Here is a 25,116-nt window from a genome sequence, read left to right as displayed (position 1 = left end):
CAAAAATATTCCAAAATTTTGATCCTTGGAATGGAATGCCTTGGGTTGTTCTTCATTTGTTTAATTTTAGCTCACCTGGCTAATGGATCAAGTGAGTCTTGTCTCGGGATTCATTGTGTGCTTTATTTTTTATCATTTTTATCTTCTCCAAAACATGGAACAAAGCATCCTTTATAATTCTAAATGAAATTCCTCCCCATCAAAAGGGATAAAATTTGGAAATGGTGCATGGTTGGAAAATCCTCTTCTCATGATCAACAAGTACCTGCAGTACTGTTGCTAATCACCTTAATAGATACAAAAATTTTAATTTCGGGCAAATAAACGTGTGCACATTTGAATATTTTTTGACAGTGAATAAAACTTTAGTTCTCACCCTTAGAAGTTTCTTTCCATTTCATAATTATATTTAATTTCCAAAAGATGTGTGGGATCATATGAGAGAAATATATAGTGTAAAATGTAAAAAAAATTGTCTCAAAATAAATGCAGACATCTTGTTTTGGTTAAATAAAGTTTATGACATCTAAATCTCCATCAAACAAATTTGCAAATATAGAGATAATGAATTTTGCCCTTTGCAGTCAGCTTTGCCATTTAATTAATGATTTCAAGCCACCAGAACAAAATTAAGAAAGAGAAAATTCATATATGATATACAGTGACTTTGGTTTAATATCAGTTCACATATACAGTCATGTAATATGGTTTGTATATATATAATCATCTCTGCTGCACATGGGTGTAAAAATACCCTGGTCATATTGCTTTCTCTGGCTGAGATTTTACATAACAATTATTCAGCATTATAAAACAAGCACACATAAGGCTTACAAAACACAGCTTATATAAAAAAAAAAATATGCAAGTTTATAATATATGCATAACCATTTGTAACAGTAACACTGAAATAAGCATGTATATAATACATGCACAACTGATTGTAACAACGAAAGCAGTATTTCTTTTAATCATCATGAATTTGGTACATCATTTCATTAATATGATGATATGTTTTGGAAAATAATTTATTTAATGCCTAAAAACAAATGTTGACTATCCCTAATCAGCAGAGTTCAGCAGATAAGGAAGTACTCAAACAATTAGGATCAGTGACGATTAAAAAAAAAATTAATGGATTGACTAGATCAAAATGATTGAATCGAATATAAGTTTAATGCTGTTACTCTGTTCACTGGCCAAATCATAACACATATAAAATACCGTAGTACAAGTACAGTCACGGGGCTGCAAAAGTAGGTCACTTTTTTTCACTAGACTAAGGACACATTCTTTGAATACAAACATTTTTTCAAGAATTGTCATCAACTTTAAGTCGCCAGTCCATTCATTTTGAAAAGATTTAGATTAATTTAATAAATTTGGAATTTCTTGATATGCTTTTTTTTTGCATAATATTTTAAAAATATTTTTTCAACCTTCTGTACCTTCAGAGGTTTGATATTAACAATTCAGAGTAAGATGTTTTGACTTGAATGAATCAGGCAAAAAATATATATAGTAGAGCTCTAACAAATTGATCTTAATGGCGTGTTTGAAATACCTAAATTTGACAAACGATCGAGTCGACAAAAAAAAGTTTTTCAAGTGCAAAGCTAATGTGCATTAATCAACATGATTTATTTCTTTTTTCTCAACCTAGCTTTGAAAAAAAAGTGACACAGGAGAGGGCGTTTTAATTTTGCAGAACTTGTACCCAATCCTTTTGTATAAACCATCTTAACAATAAAATATGTTCAAACCAAAAAACGAATTCAGAGAAATAAGTCTTGTTTTCAATGAAATATGTAGGGAAATAAAAATAACATGACATACTTTGGCAATTGAGTCTATGATATTTTACATCAACTTGGCCATTCGTGTTTTACAAAAACATGTTTTTCTAAAATTTAGATTATATTTATATTTTAATAAAATAATCTTAAAAGGGTTAGATATACATGTAGTCTTGCGTGTATTGCCTTAATGTCTTTTAAAAACTAAATACACATCAAAATTCATAGTGTCATTAAAGAATGTTGCAGAAAATTAAAAGCCCATGTCCTCTTGAAACTTGAATCATATTTTATATATAAATTCATATAATTTTAAAAAATAGATGATTGCTATAAAATTGCTAGCTTACTGATATAAACAATTAATGCTACAAATTTAAGCATAATTAGTCATTCTTTTTGATAATTTGACATTAAACATTTGATTATAAATATATAAATACATTATCACATAATAAAATATTAAATCATATATATATAATTTTATATATAAATTAATAAATGTATTTTATAACTAAATAAAGTATATCTTTTGAAATTATAAATGAGAAAAATTGATTTTTTTCTTCACACTTTGATATAATCATTTGTTGTTAATTATTTTTTTTTATCAATGAATATTATTATTCAAAAGTGCTGCCAGTTGTACAAAATAAGAATTTAAAACAGGAATAAAGATTTAAATTATATATACATGTAACTGTCTTTATTAATCTGGAGAGAAGTTATCAAAATTAACATATGTTCAATTCCTTATAAAAACACACTCTAAAAACTGCAAAATATATGCCAATGTATTAACCCATATCAAACCTTCAACTTTATAATTTTTAAAATATAACACTTAACAATTATATTAGACCCTATATGTCATTGAATAAAGTACAACCGGTATGAAAGGTTTTCATTGGATGAAAAATTTGATCAAATACTCTGGATAAGCTTGAGAATCCTGAAAAACAGCGAAGGTCTGCGGGGCATTCAATTTGTCCACCACAGAATCGTAGCGACGATGACCGGATTTGCTGCTCTTGTTTTCCGGCGGAACGGAGAGGCTTGGAGATCCTTCGGTGAAGCTTCCAGTCAGAACGCGACACAAATAGACGGCCCTCTGTCTGCCTGTGATCTGTAGCTTGGTCTCCTGGAGACTGTGGATCAGTGAGGTGTCAAAGTATACTCCATTACCAAGGCTCATAGCTGTGTCAACCAAATAGTAGAAAAATAAAAGTACATTTGTAATAATTCAGGTTTGTCACGACTAATTTATACAAAACAATCTTTGTTAAGGTCTTACTCTAAAAGAGTTTTAAGAAACATTTTTAAAAGGACTTAAAGGGGCATGGTCACGATTTTGGTCAAATTTTATTTTTCTGGTTTATTATTTGCTATTCTTAAGAAATGCATTTCTAATGATCAAAAGAAATTTGGGTGCCGGTCATTGAGTTTTAAGCAAGATACAGGGCTCACAATTCTTCGTCATGTAAACAAGGCTCATGCCCTGTTTTTGTTTACATAGGTTCAATATACCAGTAAAAAATCTTTTTAAAGCCGGTTTGTCTATCTTATTATTCATCTAAAGCATAAATAAACAGTTCCTAGGAATTAACACTTTCTTTTTAATCCTTAAAATGGAATTTTCACTTCAACATTCGAAATGTAAACAAACACTTTGTTAACATAGCGAAGAATTGTAAGCTCTGTAACTCGCTTATAACTCATCAAATGACACTCAAATTTTGATTGCCTTTTAAGAATGCCTTCCTAAAGCATTGCAAACATTAAAATCGAAAAAATAATTTTTGACCAAAATCGTGACCATGCCCCTTTAAAAAAATTTTTATGGCAAAAGCATTTGCAACAGCAATTGAAACTTCTAGTTAACTGAAGAAAAAAAATTGCATGCAAATAAAAGCACATTTTCTTTTTTTCATAGTTCAAATAACATGTTCAACTCACTTGGAAAAAAATTGTGAATTGTGATGAGTAAATCTCATAATGTTTGCCAAATAAACTTCAGTGATTTTTTAATACTGTGAAATCATTTAATATCGTGGGTCCTTTTTTTGTGGATTGTGGGATTTTTGCTTATTCGTGGGGATGTAATTTCGTTGATGCGTCAGTTTTCACTTATTTTGTTTTCGATGAGGATGTTAATTCGTGGGCGAGGGCTACCCACGAATACCACGAAAATGAGACACCACGAATTCTAATGATTCCACAGTATACTAGTATAAAAACATCTTATGATCACGGCAGATATTCCTCTACAATCAAGTTACTATATGTTAGTATCTGATGAAGGATCTTACATTTTCGGCTACACTTGTTCCTGTTGAATCCTGATGAATTAACTTCTGATATGTCTTCTATGTCTACTGTATGCCATAGTTGCTGCTCCAAGGGGAAAGAACTCCCTTGGGACTGAGTCTCTATGAACTCTTTCATAGCTGAGTACTGCTCAAACAAGGTACGATTCTGAACTCTTTCCACCTGTCAAAACCATGATGATTTTATTACATGTATATCAATATTTTCATCCAGTTCAGGGGTTTGTACAAGATTACTGCATAAATACTTTTGCTATCAAAGAAGATCAAAATATCTCTCTATATTTACATTTTCCAGTGTCATTGCCTGTGATAACACTACGTATCGATTTTGTACTATATAACCCATAATGCAAATGATGCCAAATCGAGGCGCCAGTGGGGTTTGCTTATTTATATTTAAATATACAATCGTACGATGGCTTAAAATTATATAAATATAAGTAATAAGGAATCATTCTTTGAATATTATGAGATGATAATTTTGGTCGGGGTGTGATCAAATCTATCATAAAGCCCTTCGGGCTTTATTGGATTTGATCACACCCCGACCGAAATCATCACCTCATAATACTCAAAAAATGATTCCTTATTTAGAAGAGTAGAAAGGCATAGAATTTATCCATGAATGACCACTACTCTAAATAGATAGGTCAAGCTGCATACTGTAAAAGTATTATATTGGCACATACGATATTTGGTGTAAATAAGGTTTTGAACAAGTTGGAGTGGATTTGAATTGGCGTATTCCTGAATGTGACTATTCTTATACATATCTGCATGACATTTAGCGATGTACTTGATTTAATTAGCAGAGGCTGCATTCCGCCAAAGCGCTAAAAGGAATACACAGCCAAATGTAGTATGTTTACAGTAATTGTACGTAGCTCGCTCAAACTCACCTCAAAACTTGAAACTGTCAAATGGCCAGCCAGCTCGCCCTTCAGCCTACTGACAATGTCTGTGTACTCCTGCTTAGTGCGGTTCAATGGTATCGTGATCAAGTTATCGTCTGCACTCATTGGTGACCAGTGATCAGGAAGAATTGTCTTGCTTGGTTCTGAAATTTTAAAATTTTTTTGTGAATCAATTTGATTTTAATATGCTCAATTTTTCTGTTCAAAATTAATTCAAAATGTATCAGAAGATTTATTTATTTTTGAAACATTTTGCATAATTTGCTTAGAGAGGTTATATTTCTATAAGCTTCAATTTGATTGTACCCTACAAGTCAGGGAAGCTATCAAGGATAGTTTCAGTACTTTGATTAATCTCAATGAAAACAAATAAAATTAACATTTCTATGATTTTTCAAAATAGATTTTCGACCCAAATATAAATAACACATTATCATGTTATTTAACACACAGTTTTCCACTAAACTTCATAGAATATCTTTTTAATATTTTCTATTTTGATACAAAATTAAAAAAAAATTACAGTGCACTTTCATCTCATAATAAATACTTATTCAATTGACCATTCATCCATTCTCATACCTTTAAGTTTTGAATGACGCTGAAGCTCGGAAACTTCCGTAGTATCAAAAGGGTCGTGCAGGGTCATCTTTGTGAAATCGACAATATACTCCTCTTGACCAATATGAAACCGAATCCTTTTCTCCTGCTGCTGATAGTATTTCTCTAGACTCATGTTCAGCTGAGGGGAACACTCCACCTCCTCCTGGTCATTGAACACCCTTCTCCACTGGACCACCGTCTGGTAGTGGCTCAACTCCTGCTCCGTCTGCTGTTGCATGTTATGTTTTCGTAACAATTTCTGAATGACGTTCTCCATCTCGAAGACGTCTTGCGTCAGTCCGTGTAGCTTGATGCGACCTATGCGCTGGAGCTTGCTGAGATCTATCTCCACGCCAAGCTCTCTGGCCTTGTTTTGCAGCTTAGATTTCTGTTATGGGAAGAATTACAAAATTAAACTCAACTGTTAATCATGGTCAGGATTTTGGTCAAAAATTATTTTTCTGTTTTTAATGTTTACAATACTTCAGTAAGGCATTTTTAATAGGCAACCAAAATTTGAGCATCATTTGTTGAGTTTAAAGCGAGTTACAGAGCTTACATTTACAAATACAATTTGAATGTTGAGGTAAAAATTCCAGTCTTAGACCTAAACTGAATATTTTAAAAGTTAGAAACTGTTTATTTATGCTTAAAATAAATAAGAAGATCTGCAACAAATCAGCTTGAAAAACATTTTTTGCTGGTACGTGTATAATCAACCTAGTATGTAAACCAAAACAGCAAAACAGGGCATGAGCCTTGTTTACATGAGTCTACGTGTTTACGTGTTTACGTGAGCCTCGTATCTTGCTCATAGCTTTACGACTGACTCTCAAATTTCACTTGACCATTAGAAATACATTCCTAAAGCATTGCAAATAATAAAAATAGTAAAACTGAATTTGAACAAAATCATGACCATGCCCCTTTAAGAAGGAGAAATTACTTACCCACAATCAGAAAACATAATTTACTGAAAATTTTACCTTGTCACATGAACCTGACACATGCTGTATTTGATTAATATGTTTCAAAGTACAGTGCATGGTGGAAATTACTATGACAACAAACATGTACTGTAGAAATGCTTTTTGTGGTTGTGTTTTTAAAAGTATGCATTTTTTATAGTCAAACAATATGTGTATTAAATATGCAGATGAGTTATTGATCACACTAAAGTTTTGATTTTTTACTTTCTACAATATGCATGGGGGTATTTTACGTGGTTTTAAGCTTACCACATAACTATCATAGTGTAAATTTTCCCCATGTGTAAATAACCAGTATTTGTAAGATTAAGTATGCACTATGAAGATACAAGAAGGGAAAAGGCTTGGGGCTTGGGGTCTTCAAGTCTAAATTTTAAATACAAGCATTTCAATCTAATACCTGTTTATCATTTAGAGTCTTCAGACCGGAGTCGGTGAAGTCTTTCCTTTTATAGTCCTCGCTAGCCATCTCCCGGAACTTCTCCATCGCTGAACGGAGTTGATCCTGATTGTGTCCATACAGCGTTAATTCTATGGAGGTTTCTAAGACGTTTTCCGACCTCAAGGAATCTCCTAGACTGTATTCAATCTCTTTAGGAGCCTTTTCTAATTGAAATAAAAACAGTTCACTGCACACTGTCCTCTTGTGATTAGAAAGCATACTCTGCTCTCATGTTTTATATTTGCATAATTTTTTTTTGCAATTCAAATAATTTTGGTCAACTTAATAACTGTTGATAGGAGAAAAAGGGGGGAGGGGCGGTCATAATTAAATGTGATTTTTATGCACAACTTTTCATTCAAAATGTGTATGATGAGTTATTTTTTAAAAAAGTGCATTGCCAAGCCTTGCACCAAATATGAGCATGGACAGGACAATTCAAATACAACCCCTTTAAAATTTCTCTTGTGGTGGGTATAAAAAAAAACAAGATATATTTATTATGTATGAAATTGTCCATGGACAGATTACCATGAGGGGTCTTGAGCCTCTTCCATGCCTGGTCATGCCCTTCCCCCTCGACTACATTCAAAAATTTCTCTTTCAGAGCTGCTGTAAATGCCTCAACAACAAGAGTTTTGATGTCACATAGGTAAACTTCACGGATGACCGAATCTGGATTTGCCAGGAAATATTCTTTTATCGTCTCCACAATGACCCGTGTGGCCATTTCCCGTGGATAATTAAAGACACCAGTGCTGATGGCAGGAATAGCTATCGATCTGGAAATATTACACGTATTTGATTCAAAAGAAGAAATTAAAATTCAACTTCTCTAACAGCAATAGCTTACCTAGAGTATGAGATAAACTATTTAATTTTCTTATGATAATATATTTGCTAAATTGCACTCAACTGACAAATATGCAATAATTACCTTTGATTTAACTTCCTAGGTGTCTATGGATTCAAAATTATAATCAGACAAAATCTCAAGTTGATACCATAATTATAAATCAAGACCACTAAATTCTACCTTGAAACATCATAATGTACTATGGAATCATTTAAATTCGTGGGGGCCAATTTTCATGGATTGTGAGTTTTTTGCTTATTCATGGGGATGTAATTTCATGGATGCTTCGATTTTAAGTATCAATAAGATAACAAACTCTTTCAAAATTTGTTTTCGTCGAGAATGTAAATTCATGGGGGAGGGCTACCCACGAATACCACGAAAATTGAGCAACCATGAATTCTAATGATTCCACAGTAACTTTTCAAGTGAAAAAGAATGCATTATGCTCTTTTTGACATTTGACAGCATCATTATCCCTTAGTGTATCTTAGATTTATATATCAATTTGTGTCCCCTGTCCCATAACTACTCATGAGTTGACACAATAACTTCATAGTGTGATGCATGAATGCTACGAAAAATGAACAAATGCCTGGAGCTACAAGTACTTTCAGTACTTTAATTTTTTCTGACAATGATGACACCTGTCACTCACCTGAACTGATTGTTTGGTTGGTCGCACTCCATTAGACAGCTGTAGATTGCCTCCCTCAGAAGCTCCGCCTCCTGGTACTCTCCGCCCTGCCACACAGGACCCACTGAGTGAACCACAGCCTTGCACCTCAACTGACCCGAAGCAGGGCAGCAAAACACATCCCCGGGACTCAGCGGCCCCTGGTCACGGATAAACTTCTGACAACACTGGTACATCTCATCTCCACCTATGTGACAAAAATAAGGTCATATTGCTGTGTTTTTCTTTGTCCTAATCATACGTACAGCCATACAATGTTCTTTAAGCAATTTACTAGAGAGGTGATTGGCAATGTAACAGGTGAGTTATTTTTCTTTTATGTTTTAGAGGAAGCAAAGAGGTATAGCACCTTTTCCCATTATTTCACCTACACCTGTGTTTAGACGGAAAGTACCTGTTACTAAAAATAGCTTCAGGTACCTAGCTGTCGCAATATGATTTTTGAAACCTGGACACACTGTACTGATGTTTGATGTTTGCAAAAGGCTATATTTGAGGCCAAATCGTATATTAAGTGCGCCAACCTCTTTGATTTTTCTGATACATGTATATCATCTGATAGTGAATATCTTTGTACACCAAGCAATGCTGATAAAAATAAATGGGTAGGAAAATTCTGGTATCTTTATATTTTATTGTGTATTGATGACGATATTGGTCATATGATATTAATATAGTACATGATTGTACTTTTATTCCTTAATTTGCTTATCAAAATTTGATCAAAACACTTACAATGATTGAATGAATGAATAAATAAATGAATGAACGAGTCCGACCTTTTTGACCTATGACTAGGGCGAGCCCTCCCTCCAGTTTCAGTTTTGCGTCTGCTGCATTCACGATCACATCCACATCTAGATCAGTCAAGTCTTGTTTCACCACCACAATTTTCCCTCCAAAATTTAGGTCACAGGATGCCAACTGTACTCAGAATGGAAAGAGAATTTACAATTGCATCCATATCCAGTAAAATAGAATTACAGTTAAATGCCACAGACCAATTAATTTTGTTTTCTTATACCGGTACTTGAAAATATATATAATTATAAAATTTATATTTATATTACTGATAAATTCATTAAACGCTTTAGGACTATAGGGAGAAATGAAACGAACTTTGCTGTAAGCATGAATTTGTTGTAAGCATTTTTTTTCTTTAAGGTGGTATGGTACATCTGTTGATATTAATGTGGATTAAAGTACTATATAATTGGAAAACTTTCACCGATTTAGAATTTTCAAATTTTACAATATCTAACCAGAAACAGCTTTTAAAAATATTTGAAAAGGTAAAAATTGTAAAACCCCCAGCGGGATTCAAACTCATGACTTACAGGTTCGTAGTAAACCCTCTAACCCACTGCGCTACGAAGTTAGGTGACCATTTTTGGATAGAAACTACTTATATAATTACACTTTATTTCATTGTTTATTTCGATAAACAATACGTCACAACATGGAAGTGTCCCATACCACCTTAATCTTCAGAAAGACAATAGATTTAGTACCTGGTACATGTCCTTTTCACGAGACTGTTGTTTCTGGATGGGTGTACCGTGAAAACTCTCCTTATCTGCCGTGATGACACACTGAAATTCATGCTCCACATCCTCAGCTTTTGTGCGAGCATTGTCTCCAAGTAGATACTTTACCACACTAGGAAGTTTCAGGGTCTCCATTCTTTTTTCAATTTTTTGAATCAAGGCAACGACTTGTCCCTTTATTTCAGACAAGGCGCTCTCAACAGCAGTGACGCAAACAGCTGTCTGTGAGCAGTAGACCTCGGCAGAAGCTTTGTTCTGACCCCGGGTAGCTATATTTTCTAATTCCTCTGAGCAAAAGTCACTGAGATACCTCAACATGGCAGGAGGCAACTCAATAGCCTCTCCAACCATGACATTAGTCTGGAAGAAATTGTCTATTAATTCCAGGACCCTTTTCTCCAATTCAGATACCATTAAGGTTTTTACAACCAACTTCTCTTTATCAGCAACAACCTTGATTAAATGATCATGATCCTTTTCAATTTTCTTCATTTCTTTTTCAAATTCAGGTGATGAAAGAAGCAATTTGTCAAACTTGGAAACTTTGCGTGGTGTTTCGATAATGAAGTTCTTGATAAACTGAGCCATCTTTACTGCTTGTTCGTCTGTTTCAGCATTAACTTCAATGCAGCGATCATGTTTGATCTCATAAAAGCCTTTAAGGTTATTTTCCTTCAATTTTTTCTCCAAATGGATTTGAATTTTGGGAAATTCCAAAAAATTCAGTTTCTCCTGAGTAAATGACCCAACAGGGACCCTACTTCTTCTGTGTAAAAGTTCAAGTAATGCACATTTTGCCTTGTACACATCGGTGGGAAACCCATGATAATTGATCCTCAAGTTCTTTTCATCTATGTCTATTCTACAGCGTGGAAAATACTCCTCGCATTTCTCACAAAACTTTGTAAACTTCAAGATTCTCAAGCTCATTTGTTTTTGCAGCTGGAGTACCTCAGTTATTTCATTTTTTATTTTTTCCAATTTTTCATTGGCCTTTTTAATGAAGTCGGTTAATTTGCCCATTGCTATGGAAACGTCATCTTTCCACCCAATGACCTTGACCTCTAACAACTCCTTCTTTGGTACAATGACTACACACCCCTCAGCCTCACTTTCAAACTCCTCTTTCTTTCCTTCGACTTCTTCCCAAATTTCCTTCAGAGGTCTTACAGACTCAACAAAAATGCAGTTAAAAAACTGGTCTAATTCCTTTCTAACCTTTTTTTCCCATTTCTTTGCTCTTTGCCTACAATCAGGGACATCATATTCTAGAAAGCAACTAACAGAGATTTTTTTAATGCCACCTTCACTCTGAATTTCTGCCAAAGCATATAGTGGATCTAACTTGGATTTCAATACATCTTGTGCTTTTGAAGATTTTTCCAGAAACATTAACTTTTCTGTCTCTTTGGGGTCATAGGTCAGCTTTGATGGAGGGGTGAAGGTCAGCTGCAGTTTGGAGCTCCTAGTGACCCCAAGGCACTCGTAATACAGACAGACTTCTAGCTCCTGTCCATCCACACTGTGGTATTGACTACAAACGTCTCCGGTCACTGGAATAAAATAATTACAAAATCAAATGCATGTATATCACATTTAGATCAGCGGGATGTAATTTATTTTTTCATTTGGTTCAACTGAGAAAGAAAAATGCTTTCCATTTCCTGTACAAACATGCTCCCTTTCTGTTCTTAACTTGCATCAACTCTTCCATCCCGCCTTCTTTAATTTTCATGCTATAATTATGCTAATTAATCTAGTTGCTACCAGTTTGCTAATTAAACTAGTAACCAATACATGTAAGGTCAACAGACAAGGAAATAATCCCTGAAATTTTTTGGTTATGTTTATTAGTCAAACTACCGGTACAAGTTCATGATTGTGTACAGTAAAACACGTTTATAGCGACCACTCTTATAATCACAAAATCGAAAGTCCCTGGCACTTCATCATAAGCTTGTTTTACTGTGCTTTGGTAATTAAACTGGTTCCCAATACATACCTGCAGGGTCTATGAACCAGACAATGAAGGAGTCTTCTCCTTGCTTCTGAATCTTGTGGATCTTGCCCCCGTTCACCCTGTACTGGAAATGCATGCCTAGGCAGTCCTCTGTTGTTGTTTCAAGGACGTTTCTTACAAGGACACTGTGTGTAACCTTGACCTTTTCAACTGTCAGGTGTCTATCGTCAAGTGTCTTGTTTTCACACAGCTCTTGGAGTTTTTGAACATCTGTTACCATACAATAATATAACACATTGTCTTGAATTGACTGAATCAAAAACTGAAAAATCTATATATTTATATGGGCTTTTATTGGTTAGTAGCAAAAGTAGAGCATTTTGCTCAAAAGTCATTAATATTGAAGAACTGCAATAAATGCAAAGTTTAGTTTTAGGAGATACCGATATCCGAGGCAAAAGTGACCACAGCTTTCGAGGCATCCCTGCAGATGTTCGACACACGAACATTCGCTCGATTTTGTAAATAGTTCTCCAGGCCATCCTGCGTCGTCTTGGGATCAATTCCTAGAACAAGGATGAACAAATATAATACATGTACTGTGAACTTTAATGACAAAAACATATGTGTATTAAGGGAATTTTCCATTAAAATGCAAACAACAGTCATTAATACATCGAAAAGATTAAACACTGTAAGTTATTTCTTTTGACCTAGTAGTTGAATAAAGAATCAAATAGAATATTGATAAAAAAAATATTGATTGTAAAATATGTACATGTACATATAAAATACAGTATTTTCCCCTAATATATCTCTGGGATAATTTTCTTGTTCTAGGTATGGAACATCATTAGTGGAAATAATTTATTATAGATGATAGAATATGTTTATTACATCAATTCAAAAAATAAGACTCTTTACCTGTTACAAACACTTTGTTTTTATAGAATTTGGGTTGTGAAACATTTCGCCTCTGCACATGCTCCTGGACCCTGAGTTTGACCCCGTCCAGCATGTGACCTTCCTTATGTAGAACACTCTCTGCCACTACAGAAAAGGAACCCCATTAACATCATGATAAAATTATTTTGTAACCTTCCTGAAAATTTTTTTATTTCACTTCATTCAAGAGATTTGGACCAATTTTAATCATCTTGTAATTTATCTGAAAAATTACCATAGGTTTAATCATTTTGTGATGAATAAGACATAAAATTAATATCGTTGTTGCATGCATTAAAATGGGCGTGGAATACATTAAATGTGTTTAATCAAACATTTGACAGCTTACATAGCCCTTTTCATGATATATATGATATGCACGATATCTTTTCAATTGATAGCATTTTAAATGCCAATTTCTACTCATTTCAATGGTAATGTAATGCAGTGTAATGTAACGCAGTGTAATTTAATGCAGTGTAATATAATGCAGTGTACTTAATGCAGTGTAATATAATGCAGTGTACTTAATGCAGTGTAATATAATGCAGTGTACTTAATGCAGTGTAATATAATGCAGTGTACTTAATGCAGTGTAATATAATGCAATGTACTGTAATGCAGTGTATATAATGCTGTGTAATGTAATGCAGTGTAATGTAATACAATGTAATGCAGTGTAATGTAATGCAGTGTAATGTAATGCAGTGTAATGTCAACCTAACTTACGTGAGTGATATTCACTGCATATTGGTGATCATACACATGATTTCAGGAGGAAATTCGATCTACCATTGCGGTAGTTAACAAACCTTCTTTGTCCTTGAACTCTACGTATGCGACACTCTTATCAGGCTCCATTCTGATTGGTAGATGGATGCTGTCTGCCTTCCCTCCACTCTTCTCATTCTCAAAGTAATCCTCGAGAGTTTCCTCCCTTGTTTCGGGTTTGAATCCACTGACCTCCAGTGTGACCAGGGGTCCCTGTTCCGGTTCAGCGAGTCCACTGAGGGTAAGCAAACTATCGTCGTTGGGATGGTAGGGCTCTATGTTAATGTAGTGGGTTTTGAAAAGAAGGGGCTTACTCTGGAGAAGTCTGCCAACAGCTGGGAATAAAAGAATGAAGGAAAAAATCAAAGTCCTGAATGTACTTCAGACTTCATAAACTTTTCATGAGGGTAATTTTTCAAAATTTAGCTTGTTCATCGGGTTTTGAATTTCAGGTTAGAGTAAGCTGGTAATTATGAGATTGAAAAACTTATTATAGGACTGTTAAAAGGTATATGAGTTATCTGCAAATTTTACCAACAGACTGTTAAATGTTTATGAATTAACAGTTACTGTTTTTTTGGAATCGTTTAATTTCAAGACATCACAAAATCAGTGTGCATTATGGTTTGCTTTCTTTATACCTCTGTAATCAGTAAAATTAACAATGGCCTCTCCTCTCTGTGTGTTCAATCTCATATCCTTGACTGGTCCTCCTCCATGTTCCCGTCTCCTCTCAAAATACTCTCGTAATTCCTCCTCCTGAACATCTCGGGGCAGATTGCTGACCACAATGGAATGTGTGTAGGCTTCCTGCTCTGTAAACAATGGCCGTGAAAAAAAAATTACAGAGGCAATTACCATAAAATGGGACATTTATTTCAATACCTTTATTGGTGATGATTTTATCCACATCGACAGCTTTGAGATATGCAAGTTCATATTTGTCCGCGCACGGAAGCAAATAGATGTAGGCAAGTACCATTAGGGTCACAACTATACTGTTGAACTTTGTTGAGCTCTTGATAGTATTCTGTTTTATTTATACAAACATCTAATCCAATAACTAAATGAATTTATAATTAACATAATCACATTAAAGAAATATCAAATTGGTCTTAGATTCTTTTATTCAGAACAATAACTTCATCAGACCAATATAATGCTTCTCAAAAAATACCCCCGGGATATTGATGAAACAGACTGTAGCTTATGGATTTAAAAAAAATGCTTAGAAAATAAAGCTGTTAATTTTCATTTGTAGCAAAAAAACTGATGTCTAAAAAAAAAATAAACCAGAGATGTTTGTAAAACACTTATGCCCCCTCCCTTGGAAACTTCTGCAAAGAGAATGAATGGAAACTGCAAATAATTGAAACATCTGCAAAGAAAATGAATAGAAACTGCAAATAATTGGAATTTTTCAAAGTCCAAGGTGCATAACTTTGACAAAAATTATTCGATCGTATCCAAAATTACACTTGACTTAAATAAAATTATGAATAATTTGTATACAAAATGAACGGAAACTGTTGGTGAACAGACCCACCGACTGAGAGACAGCAGCAATGCAATAAGCCCTCCCTTCTTCAAAGGGGGGCATAAATATTTGGGTTTTTTTTAAATTAATAACAATTAAGTAATGAACTAAAACATTTTAGTTAATGACCATTGTGACCAAGTGGTAGCAGTGTATTGGAATACTTGTTGACATCTCTATAGTATTTATGAACAGAAAAGTTTTTCAGGTGGGCTATTCATCAAGGAGACATGCAATAAGGATAAAAAAGCGTGCATGGTACATGTACAGTTGATGACCACACATAAAATTAGTCTTACCAAAATCACTCCCTTTATCAACACTCTTCTGGGATCTGTAGGTAAGCTCCAGGTCTTTTTGCTCAGGAAATTGCTCCCCCGAATTACCAGAAAGTTCCAGTACACTAAAAACTACCTAAAAGTCATCAAATTTAAAATAGATTAACTTTTTTCTGAATAAAAAATCATACATTTAAGTCTTGTCTGATTTAAAAAAAAACCCACATGTATGATGAAATTTTCAAATTCCTGCTTTCAGAAAAATAAAAAAAGAAATTATGGTTTAATTGGACCCCATCTATTCTATGAATCTATTCACAACAAAAGATGTTTGTGAAACACTTATGCCCCCCTCCCTTGGAAACATCCACAAAGAAAATGAACTTAAACTGCAAATATTTGGAATTTTTCTAAGTCCAAGGGACATAACTCTGTTGAAAATTGCTCAATCGTATCCAATATCAAACTTGACCTAGATATTGTTGGTGGACCGACCGACCGACAGAAAGCAGCAAAGCAATATGTCCTCCCTTCTTAGAAGGAGGCATAAAAATTAAACGTAACTGGTTTATAAAGTCCCCCCCCCCATCACTGCATGATGGGTAAGTTGTAATGAATCAGATTGAAAATCTGTACCGTTCACTGAAAATCTGTTCAGTACTGTAAAAATCCATTAGCCAAACTTCAAATTTAGTGAATAAATTAATGATGACTTTAGTGATTTCAAGATTAAAATACATAAAAAACAGTGGTTGCAATGTCCAACTTGCTTATACATAGTACTCAACAAATGGACAATAAAGTTCCAAATTCAACCTTTCTACCGATATTTTTATATGATAACAAATATCCCAAATTAGATAAAGATTTGCATGATAATTATGTTATACAGTTTCTATCACCTGAGGATTAGGAACACTCAGACTCTTTATAGGAGTTGAGACGAGGGAGGTGAAATCCAACCCGAGTTCTCCCGATGCCGCCTTTGGGGCCATTTTCGTCAACGATCCCTGGAACAATTTCCTTCGCTCTAGAAAATAAATATGTGTTCAATTTTGATTTGAAGTTGCTCTCAACAATTCTAAAAGTAAAATATTAACTTAATATGTGCATACAGAGTAAGCTTATATAAGGATCCTCAACACCCCATGTCCCTTACATTTTATGACAGTAGGTCACAACAAAAAATCCAATCAACTCATTGTGAAACTGTTTACTGTAAATTCCTAATTAAACGTGAAAAATTAATATCCGCGTAAAATTGTGATAAGCACATCTTGCTGATTTTAAAATCTTGCTTTAATTTTTGTACAGATGTAAACTACTTGGAATTATGATAAAAATTCGGCGTTCACGATTTTTACACTCTCCCGATTTGATGCGAAACCGTTGAATCGCCGAATTAAGTACTTGCCTAAAATAAGGAAACTACGGTATATCACTGAATTTGGGTGAATATCTCTGTAATGCAACGGGTATAGCTTCAGTCTACTCACTCTTAAGTACCAAGTTAAAATACAGCAGCAACTTTTGTTTTCATTAACAGCAACAAATATTTAAAAGCTGGTACAATATGCATTATCCTCAAAACTGAACTTTTTTCCCTTGTCATTTTCAATTTGAATACATGCTAAAATTCCAAATCTTTAAAAAATATAAAACTTTGGAATTGTAGGTGAAATTTTTTTCAAAAGGCGTGGAGGACCCTTAAATCACTTCAAAACTGAAAAATGCAAAACTACTGCAAAGCTCTGCCGACAAACGATATTCTAGACACTGTAAATATATTACACTTGGCTGTGTATTTTGCAGAATCATGCAGCTTCTGCTAAATCAAGGACATCGTTAAATGTCAAACAAATATGTACATGTATAAGATTATATTAAAGGTGAATTCTGAAAATCCCTAAATCAAGTTCATGCTATCCAGTTTAAAAAAAAAAACATTTTCCGCCAAATATTGTGTACGTTAAGGATAATATGTTTACAGTTGAAGGTATAATCTCATTATTGTGTAATTCCCAGCTCTGCATACATTTGAGCGACAGTATACAGTTGTTGACTGGGGTTGAGGGCAACAGTTGATCTGTCGGACCGGCTCGCAAACTGTTGCCCAAGGTTTTGGCCTTGGGCAACAGTTTGCGAGCCCGTCCGACAGATCAACTGTTGCTCGAGACACAGTCAACAACTGTTTTGTTATACTCCTTCTAATCAATAATTTGTTTTCGCGGAATGTGACGTCACCGGCCAACAGTCTTAATTTTTTAACAGTCGATTTCAATAACTACTAGTTCCAATCCAACAGATCCAGTCCAACAGTCAAAATGCTGGACTTTTTTTCGTAAAGAGTTACATGTATATAGTAACTGTTTTACAGGGGTATAACAAAATTTTATTCCTCTGATAATAGCCGTAAAATCAAAGACAATGTAAACACCTGGGGCCTGTTTCTCAAAGAGGCGTAAATCTGGGCCTAAGTTAGTCCGACTAACAAAGTTACGCCAATATTTATTCGGGTCTAAGTTGCGTTTCTGAAAGAGGCGTAAGTTAGGGTTTAAATGTCGAAAATTTAGACATCATGAGTACTAAGCATGTGCATATCGTATTTTGTTTTGCTTTGAGGCTATGATTATATGTGGTGGATCAATTTTCCAATTCATAGTACATGTAGTACCCGAAAGTACGCATGTTATACTTTACCACTGAATGTGCATAGTTCAAGCTGTTCATGACATTTTATATTAATAAAAGTAGAACAAATGCCTATACACTTCTTAACATAATGAAATTTTAGAGAAAGGTTTCAGAAACCAAATATGTGACAATTAAATGCATTATAGATGATATTGAGGCACAATCTTACATATAAATTGAACGAAACAATACATAGAAATTAACTTCAATGTTCGTGTAAACTTCAAATATTTATAGAATACAGGAACAAGGTACAGTGGATATGCCCCAGTACATCTGCAGAATGAGAAGTATGCTTCATAGACACTGTAGATCTTTAGACATTTTCAGATGCTGGGATAAAGCTTGATTCTTTTTTATCAGTCCACTATATTATTTATAGAAAATAATATGACCATGAGTATAACAGCAACCAACTGAAATCAAAAATATCTACTGTATAAATAATATTACATGAACCTTGTCCATCCTCTTTTCCAATATTGAAAGAATGTAGACAATGACATGGAAACGATTCTTAATTTTCTGCGATTCAAATGATAATATTTTTGAAAGATATTAATAGTCAACAACAATTAACAAGACAGGAATTATCAACATTTGAGGTTTTGGTTTAATCGATTGATTATTTTTTTTTTTTCGGGGGGGGTGGGGGGTGGGGGGGGGGGGGGGGTTGAAAGTAATATAGTAATATACACCATAAACAGGGAATAATTTGCCCTGTTTAATTTTCAATTATTTCATCCTTGTTGTCAGCGGGCGAATTTATGTTGATTTTCAATATCTAATATTAAGTAACTTAAGTAACAGCTGTGACTGGGCGAAGTCACGACAGAGTGAAACTGTTTGCAAGTGTAGAAGGACGGAAATTACACGGGACCAAAATACCCTGTATACAGTATCTTGATTAAAATAAAGATATAAAAGCAGTTATCTAAGAACACTCTTCCTATTTAAAGAAAGTTTTATAAATAAAAGGTTTTTACAAGTTTAATGGAAAAGGCATCTAAAAAATCCCCTATCCCCTTAAGATAAGACATTTTGCATCTTTGCGGTTTTAACAAGTGCATGTGAGTTTTACTTTTTTCCCTATCTGCTTTGAGTTATTGGGGTGGGGATGTATACAATTGTTTATATAATAAGTATGACAAATGCAAGCTAGTTAAATTTATAAACAATGCACACTGTTGTAAAACTGCTAAAACAATGCTTTTGTATTGCAAGTCAACAACTTTGAAATAAAAAAAAATCCCTTGATATACGCACATCTTAAATATGATGAAACAAAACTATCATCATGAATTCAAGTAATTAAAGATTAATTCAATTAAATGAGTACAAATAAACAATGCATATGAATAAGCACGAAGATCATTGACAGTACATGTGCACCATACCTATTTTAAAAGAATTACCATCGATGTTAAATATGAATGCAATTGATCACTTCGATAATCCTAGAATTCATAAGATTAATGAATTTGATTTCCAAAAATTCAAGGTGTGCATGTGAAATTTTATGATATTCGATAACCTTGACAAACGCTTGTCAACAGATCTAAAATTGATGCAGACTCTGCACACTTCTAAAACATATTTTTAAGTAATATTTTAACAAACAAAAATTGATTGTACCTAATTGCGAGTTCATAAACATTCCAAAATACATGTAGCTTTCATACGGTTTTGTAAAGATACTAGGAGTAAAAAAAGGAAAATGAGAATGCATACGTGTTGTAAAGTTTTCAGTAATAAATGTATATGTAAAGAACAAACAACCACATACAAAGACAAATTACAAATGTAAACGTTTTGAGTTGCTCTTATTCATAATTTTGAAATCGGTTTCGTTTCACAGGTTCAAATTTGATTAGAAACATTAAATTTCTAGTTCATGCTTACTGAGTATTGATTAAAAAAATCAGTAATCTATTCGTACTTTTATACATCTATCTTGACTTGTTGGGGAATACATGTTTAATTTAGAAATGAAGCATCTTTTTAATAATTGTGTTTCTATCATTTATCGGGGTATACCCATTCTTCACACTTTAGATAAATTTCATTACGAGAAGTAATATTAATGTTTATTACATACGTTTGATAAGGTGAGCCCATTATTTATCAAATTGATTTAATCTTAATTTATTTAGAAATAGAAACAGTTATCGAACAATAGGTATTTTTTAAAGTTATAAGTACATGTACAAATATTTAAATAAATGTGAATGTATTCTTTAATAACACATAAAACAAACCAAAAAATAAAATTCTCAGTATATTTTGCCTTAGAAACAAAACACTCGCTCTTTGTGCACAGACTTACGCCAACCCATTAGAAGGCGTAGATTTAAACCCAAATTTAGTCCCGACTAAGTTACCGCCTTTTTGTGAAATGCAACTTAGTCTGGTTTTGAGGTTTAGTCCCTGATTTAGTCCGGACTAAGCTTACGCCTGGTCGTAGGCCTTTTTGAGAAACGGGCCCCTGACCAATAATTGGCATAAAACATTCAAAAGCCATATCCATTGTATTTTATATTCTTACCAGCATTTCCAATCCCACAGCTTCCCTAGGGCTGTAGGTTGGAAAAATATGATGGTAAAAAGTATTTTCTCAGATCAAAAATTGCAAATTTTAATTTTAGAAAACAATCTTAAAACAATAGTAGCCTCCCACCTTTCTCTATCTCTAACAAACGCCTCTGTGCCTTGTCTAGCTGGGTTTCCAGATCTCTTTGTCTCTTCAAAATGTTCCGGATTTCACTGGCATGGTAACCACCTTCATATTATATGATTTTAATGATTATACAATCATGAATACACAAAATGTCTGACAAAAATGACACAAAAAAATATTTAACATCATGATAGTAAAACAAGCTTATAACGAAGTGCAAGGGACAGGAGATTTTACTTCGTTATATGCATAATTCGTTATATCCATCAATTTTACACGTGTAATTAAGTAACAGGGAATGAGAAACACTTCGCTGTGAGCATCAATTCATTATAAGTGTGTTCGCTATAATTGTATTTTACTGTATATTCAATAATATTTGTTATTGTTTTTAAATTCACACTTTTCTGGCAATTATACGCATTTTTTTTTTAATGAAACTAAATACAGCTAATTTATTGTTATTACACATTAAATTTATTTGTCTTTGATCAAAACAAGAATTCTGGCACAAAATTGGCATTTATTTTATTTAAAAAGAAGAAAGAATTAATCCTGGATACCTCATCTCAACTAATTAAAACTAATTAAAATAAATTCATATTCAAATCAATTGGGGGGGACCATGAAAAATAAAAATTGCAGATGTAAATACCATAACAAGGTACATCTATTTCGATGCCTTTATTAGTGATGATTTTATCCACATCCACAGCTTTGAGAAGTACAAGTTCATATTTGTCCGCGCACGGAAGCAAATCGACGTAGGCCGCTAGTACCATCAGGGTGACCACTATACTGTTGGACGGTTCGATTCCTGCCACTATTACATACTCCGGCTGACACCCCATTAGCTGTGCCACGGTTCGCTGAACATGTTCAAGCTGTGGTCGCATAAACGTGTCCAAACCACCGGCCACATGGAATTTAATGAACTGGTAGCCATTTTCTGTCAAAATATTATAAACAAAATCATTAATTTACCGTACTATTTGTTGCAATACAAAATACTCTAAGTACAAAAATTGTAATAGCAGTATTTTGTAGTAAGTGTAAATCAACATATATACATGTATTAGATATATATTTATTAGACAACTTACGGATGACTGACACAAAATTATATATATATTTAAATCAAGAAGGTCATAGATCAATTTTGACTGTATGGTACATTGTATTGAGTACTATATAAGGTATAATAAAACAATTTCTTATTTACGGTGAAACAAGACTGAGTGTATTAATGTATGCGAGATGCTATGGGACTATACTCACATGTGTAACAGAAGAGGAGGAGTGACAACAACTAGGCTCCAACTCAGGACCCTTCAGTTTAAAAACCAACGCTCTACCGCTTAGCTAAAGTGTTAACCCACTGAGTTAGTGCTAGTAGGAGCGTGGCAGTACTGAGCCTTTATATACACACTAGCTATTACACATGAATCACATACTGGTATTTTTTTACTCTTGAATTAAGTGTAAAATAACCATTGAACCCCGAGTGAACATTTCCTCATTTATAGCAATAATTTTGGGAATGGATGTATCATATATACTGGTATACATACCTGGTGTGTCCTTTGGGCAGTAGAAATGGAGAATCTTGTCAGATGATTTAGCGAACTCTACACATTTTCTATGTAGGTCACGGCGACCTACGTTCCACAGACATGCCTGTACAAAGATCAGGTTCTCCCTGTTCAGGTACATTTTTTCTTTGAGGACCGTGAAAAAATCCACAGCACTTGTGATGCCAGAAAGGGTTCTTTTCTGTAGACCTCCATCTCCTTCAAAGAAGTACCCGGTACATGTATGTTAGAAATATACAACAATCAAATTCTCTGTTCCTTAGCAAGGTTTTGTAACTCTTGACTTTGAAATTCCTTACTTGATAAATTACTTCCCCCCACTTTTTTTTTTGGAATCAGCAGAATAATTGCAGAATGAAATCTTTTTGGGAAGATATGTTTTCATTTTTTATATTGAAGAACTGGTTTTTTCTTATCAATGGCTCGATCTTTAATTTTGGTTATAAATTTCCATCTTTTGTATGCTTATGAAATTTTTTTATACTACATTGTATCTTAATACCAACTTTAATATTTCTTTCTAAAAGTTGAAAATTAAATTGAAAAAATTTCGTGTTTTTTATTTGGTCGAGAAGTTGACTTGCAGGAGTCAAAAACCAACAGACCGTGGAGCAGACTTTTTAAATTTTGAAGATCTTCATCCGTTATTTCACTGGCAAGTTTCTGTAGGAAGGTGTTCAGCTGGAAATCTTGAGGTATCGGCATACACAGGGACTGCCACCCTAAGGTTGGTGAAGACTCAAGGCCTGCCACTGGGAAGCAATGAAGAGATTTGAGTATATTGATTTAATAGTAACACCACAGAATGATAACATGACTCCAGTGCTCAGGTATCTGAATCAAATTCTTCTCTGTCATTTGTTTCAGTAGACTTTATATATTTTTTTAATCTAACAGAGAAGCAGAAATATTTGTTGAGGACTTAATTTCGTTATTTTTGTTGGCAGTAAAAATCAAGGAAATTAAATCTGTAGTGAATTTTTAAACCCAAAGATTAATAAATATAGAGTCGATATGCTATACATTTTATGGATTACGATATGACGAAATTAAATGCCAACGAAATTTTATTTTGTTTAAAAACAACATCCTATGCCTGTCGACTTCTCAAAAGAGAAGTGCCTTCATATCCAGCATGAATCACCAAAGAAAGTATTTTATTACTTTTAAAAGTAACTAAATCACTGTAATCTGTATGCATGTATACAGAGGTGAATTAAAGCATACTGTCAACATAAGTACAAAAAACAATAAGGAAGTTCTGCACATACCGTTTCATATGAACACTCAGTCTGATCATTTTGATCAAGGTTTAATTAATTTGGACAGCTAGTACTTAAAACATTTTCAACAAATTCATTGGTTTTAAATAAGTATAACCCATACTCGAGTCAGTTTTAAGATGAACAAGCTTTTAAAACCTTAAATAGTACTGAAGGTGGTATAATTGAACTAGCTGTGACCACATATGATATTCATTAAGTGATCAGTGTTTCAATTTTTAACTGTCACTGAAGTATTGACGAAATTGACTGAACATCAAATTTATGCTTCCATATACAGCTGAAAATTTAAAAAGAGACTGAATTCTCGGACTGGCTTATCTTATATAGAGACCTCAGGAATGTTTGAATTCTAAAAATACATATAAAGTTGCATGATGAGTTTGAATAGAAATACATGTTCATGCATGAAAATCTAATAAGTGCATCCAAGATTAACGCTTCCATCACATTTTGCCCATTTTCTTAATAAGTACACATACCTGTCAGTAAAAAAAAAAAAATTAAATTGATTTTTATGATTTTTTTCTTTAAAATGATCCCTAGTTCTTTATGCCCAGAAAAAAAATCACAGGCATTGAATTCTTATGGAGATTTATAATGGGAATTAAAATTATCCATTAGGAAATTATATATTCTTATGACTCCTTGCACAATTTTTCACCATTATCATAATGGTTTTGTTCATACTGCCTATATATGTCAACATGGTCAACGAGCATTTTGAGATTTAATGTTAACAAATCTGGGATTATCTGAAGATTTGCCCATACAGGGTTTAAATTGTAGAGGTACTATGTTGCCTATAAAATGTGTCCCTTCTACAAACATGTATGGTTAAGAAAATCAGGAGGACCAAAAAAAAAGATAATAAATACATCAATATAGGCTTATAAAGAAATTCAATATTTTTAAAAAATGACAGAACGATTGCATTCGCAAGGTCAACTATAGTGCTTCAGAGTGCATTCTACTGACGCTAGACCTCGGTCACTATGACTTTGACAGCATTGTAAATAAATAACACTCACTTCTTTGTCGCTGTTTCCAGCTCAGTCCTTAAAGAAATCGAGTAAAGTTTACATATTGTAACCGTTACAACCGTTACATGACGATTAAATTATCATAATCACACCACATTACTTCCAAAAATATTTTCTTGTGAAGTCAAAACGAAAGTAGAAATTTACGACAACATCTACTAC

At 33.6% G+C, this 25,116-nt stretch overlaps 1 protein-coding gene across 1 annotated transcript; it reads right to left on the bottom strand.

The window, feature by feature from the left end:
- Positions 1–649: 649 nt before the first annotated feature.
- Positions 650–25,084, bottom strand: LOC128159357 (protein mono-ADP-ribosyltransferase PARP14-like). The gene is made up of 21 exons (XM_052822420.1): positions 24,943–25,084; positions 23,234–23,380; positions 22,608–22,826; positions 21,692–21,985; positions 21,037–21,138; positions 16,568–16,695; positions 15,687–15,801; positions 14,492–14,665; positions 13,892–14,185; positions 13,059–13,184; positions 12,578–12,700; positions 12,177–12,404; positions 10,139–11,727; positions 9,407–9,551; positions 8,589–8,814; positions 7,606–7,856; positions 7,033–7,238; positions 5,623–6,031; positions 5,026–5,183; positions 4,106–4,286; positions 650–2,993 (listed from the first exon to the last, which is right to left on the bottom strand). Coding segments are annotated over exons 1-21 (5,409 nt in total). The 5' UTR covers positions 24,944–25,084; the 3' UTR covers positions 650–2,700.
- Positions 25,085–25,116: the final 32 nt, after the last annotated feature.

The sequence above is a fragment of the Crassostrea angulata genome, chromosome 8 (assembly GCF_025612915.1).
Source record: "Crassostrea angulata isolate pt1a10 chromosome 8, ASM2561291v2, whole genome shotgun sequence".
NCBI classification, from domain to species: domain Eukaryota; kingdom Metazoa; phylum Mollusca; class Bivalvia; order Ostreida; family Ostreidae; genus Magallana; species Magallana angulata.
Note: the sequence above shows the minus strand (reverse complement) of the source record. Positions and strands in the feature narration are given on the sequence as shown.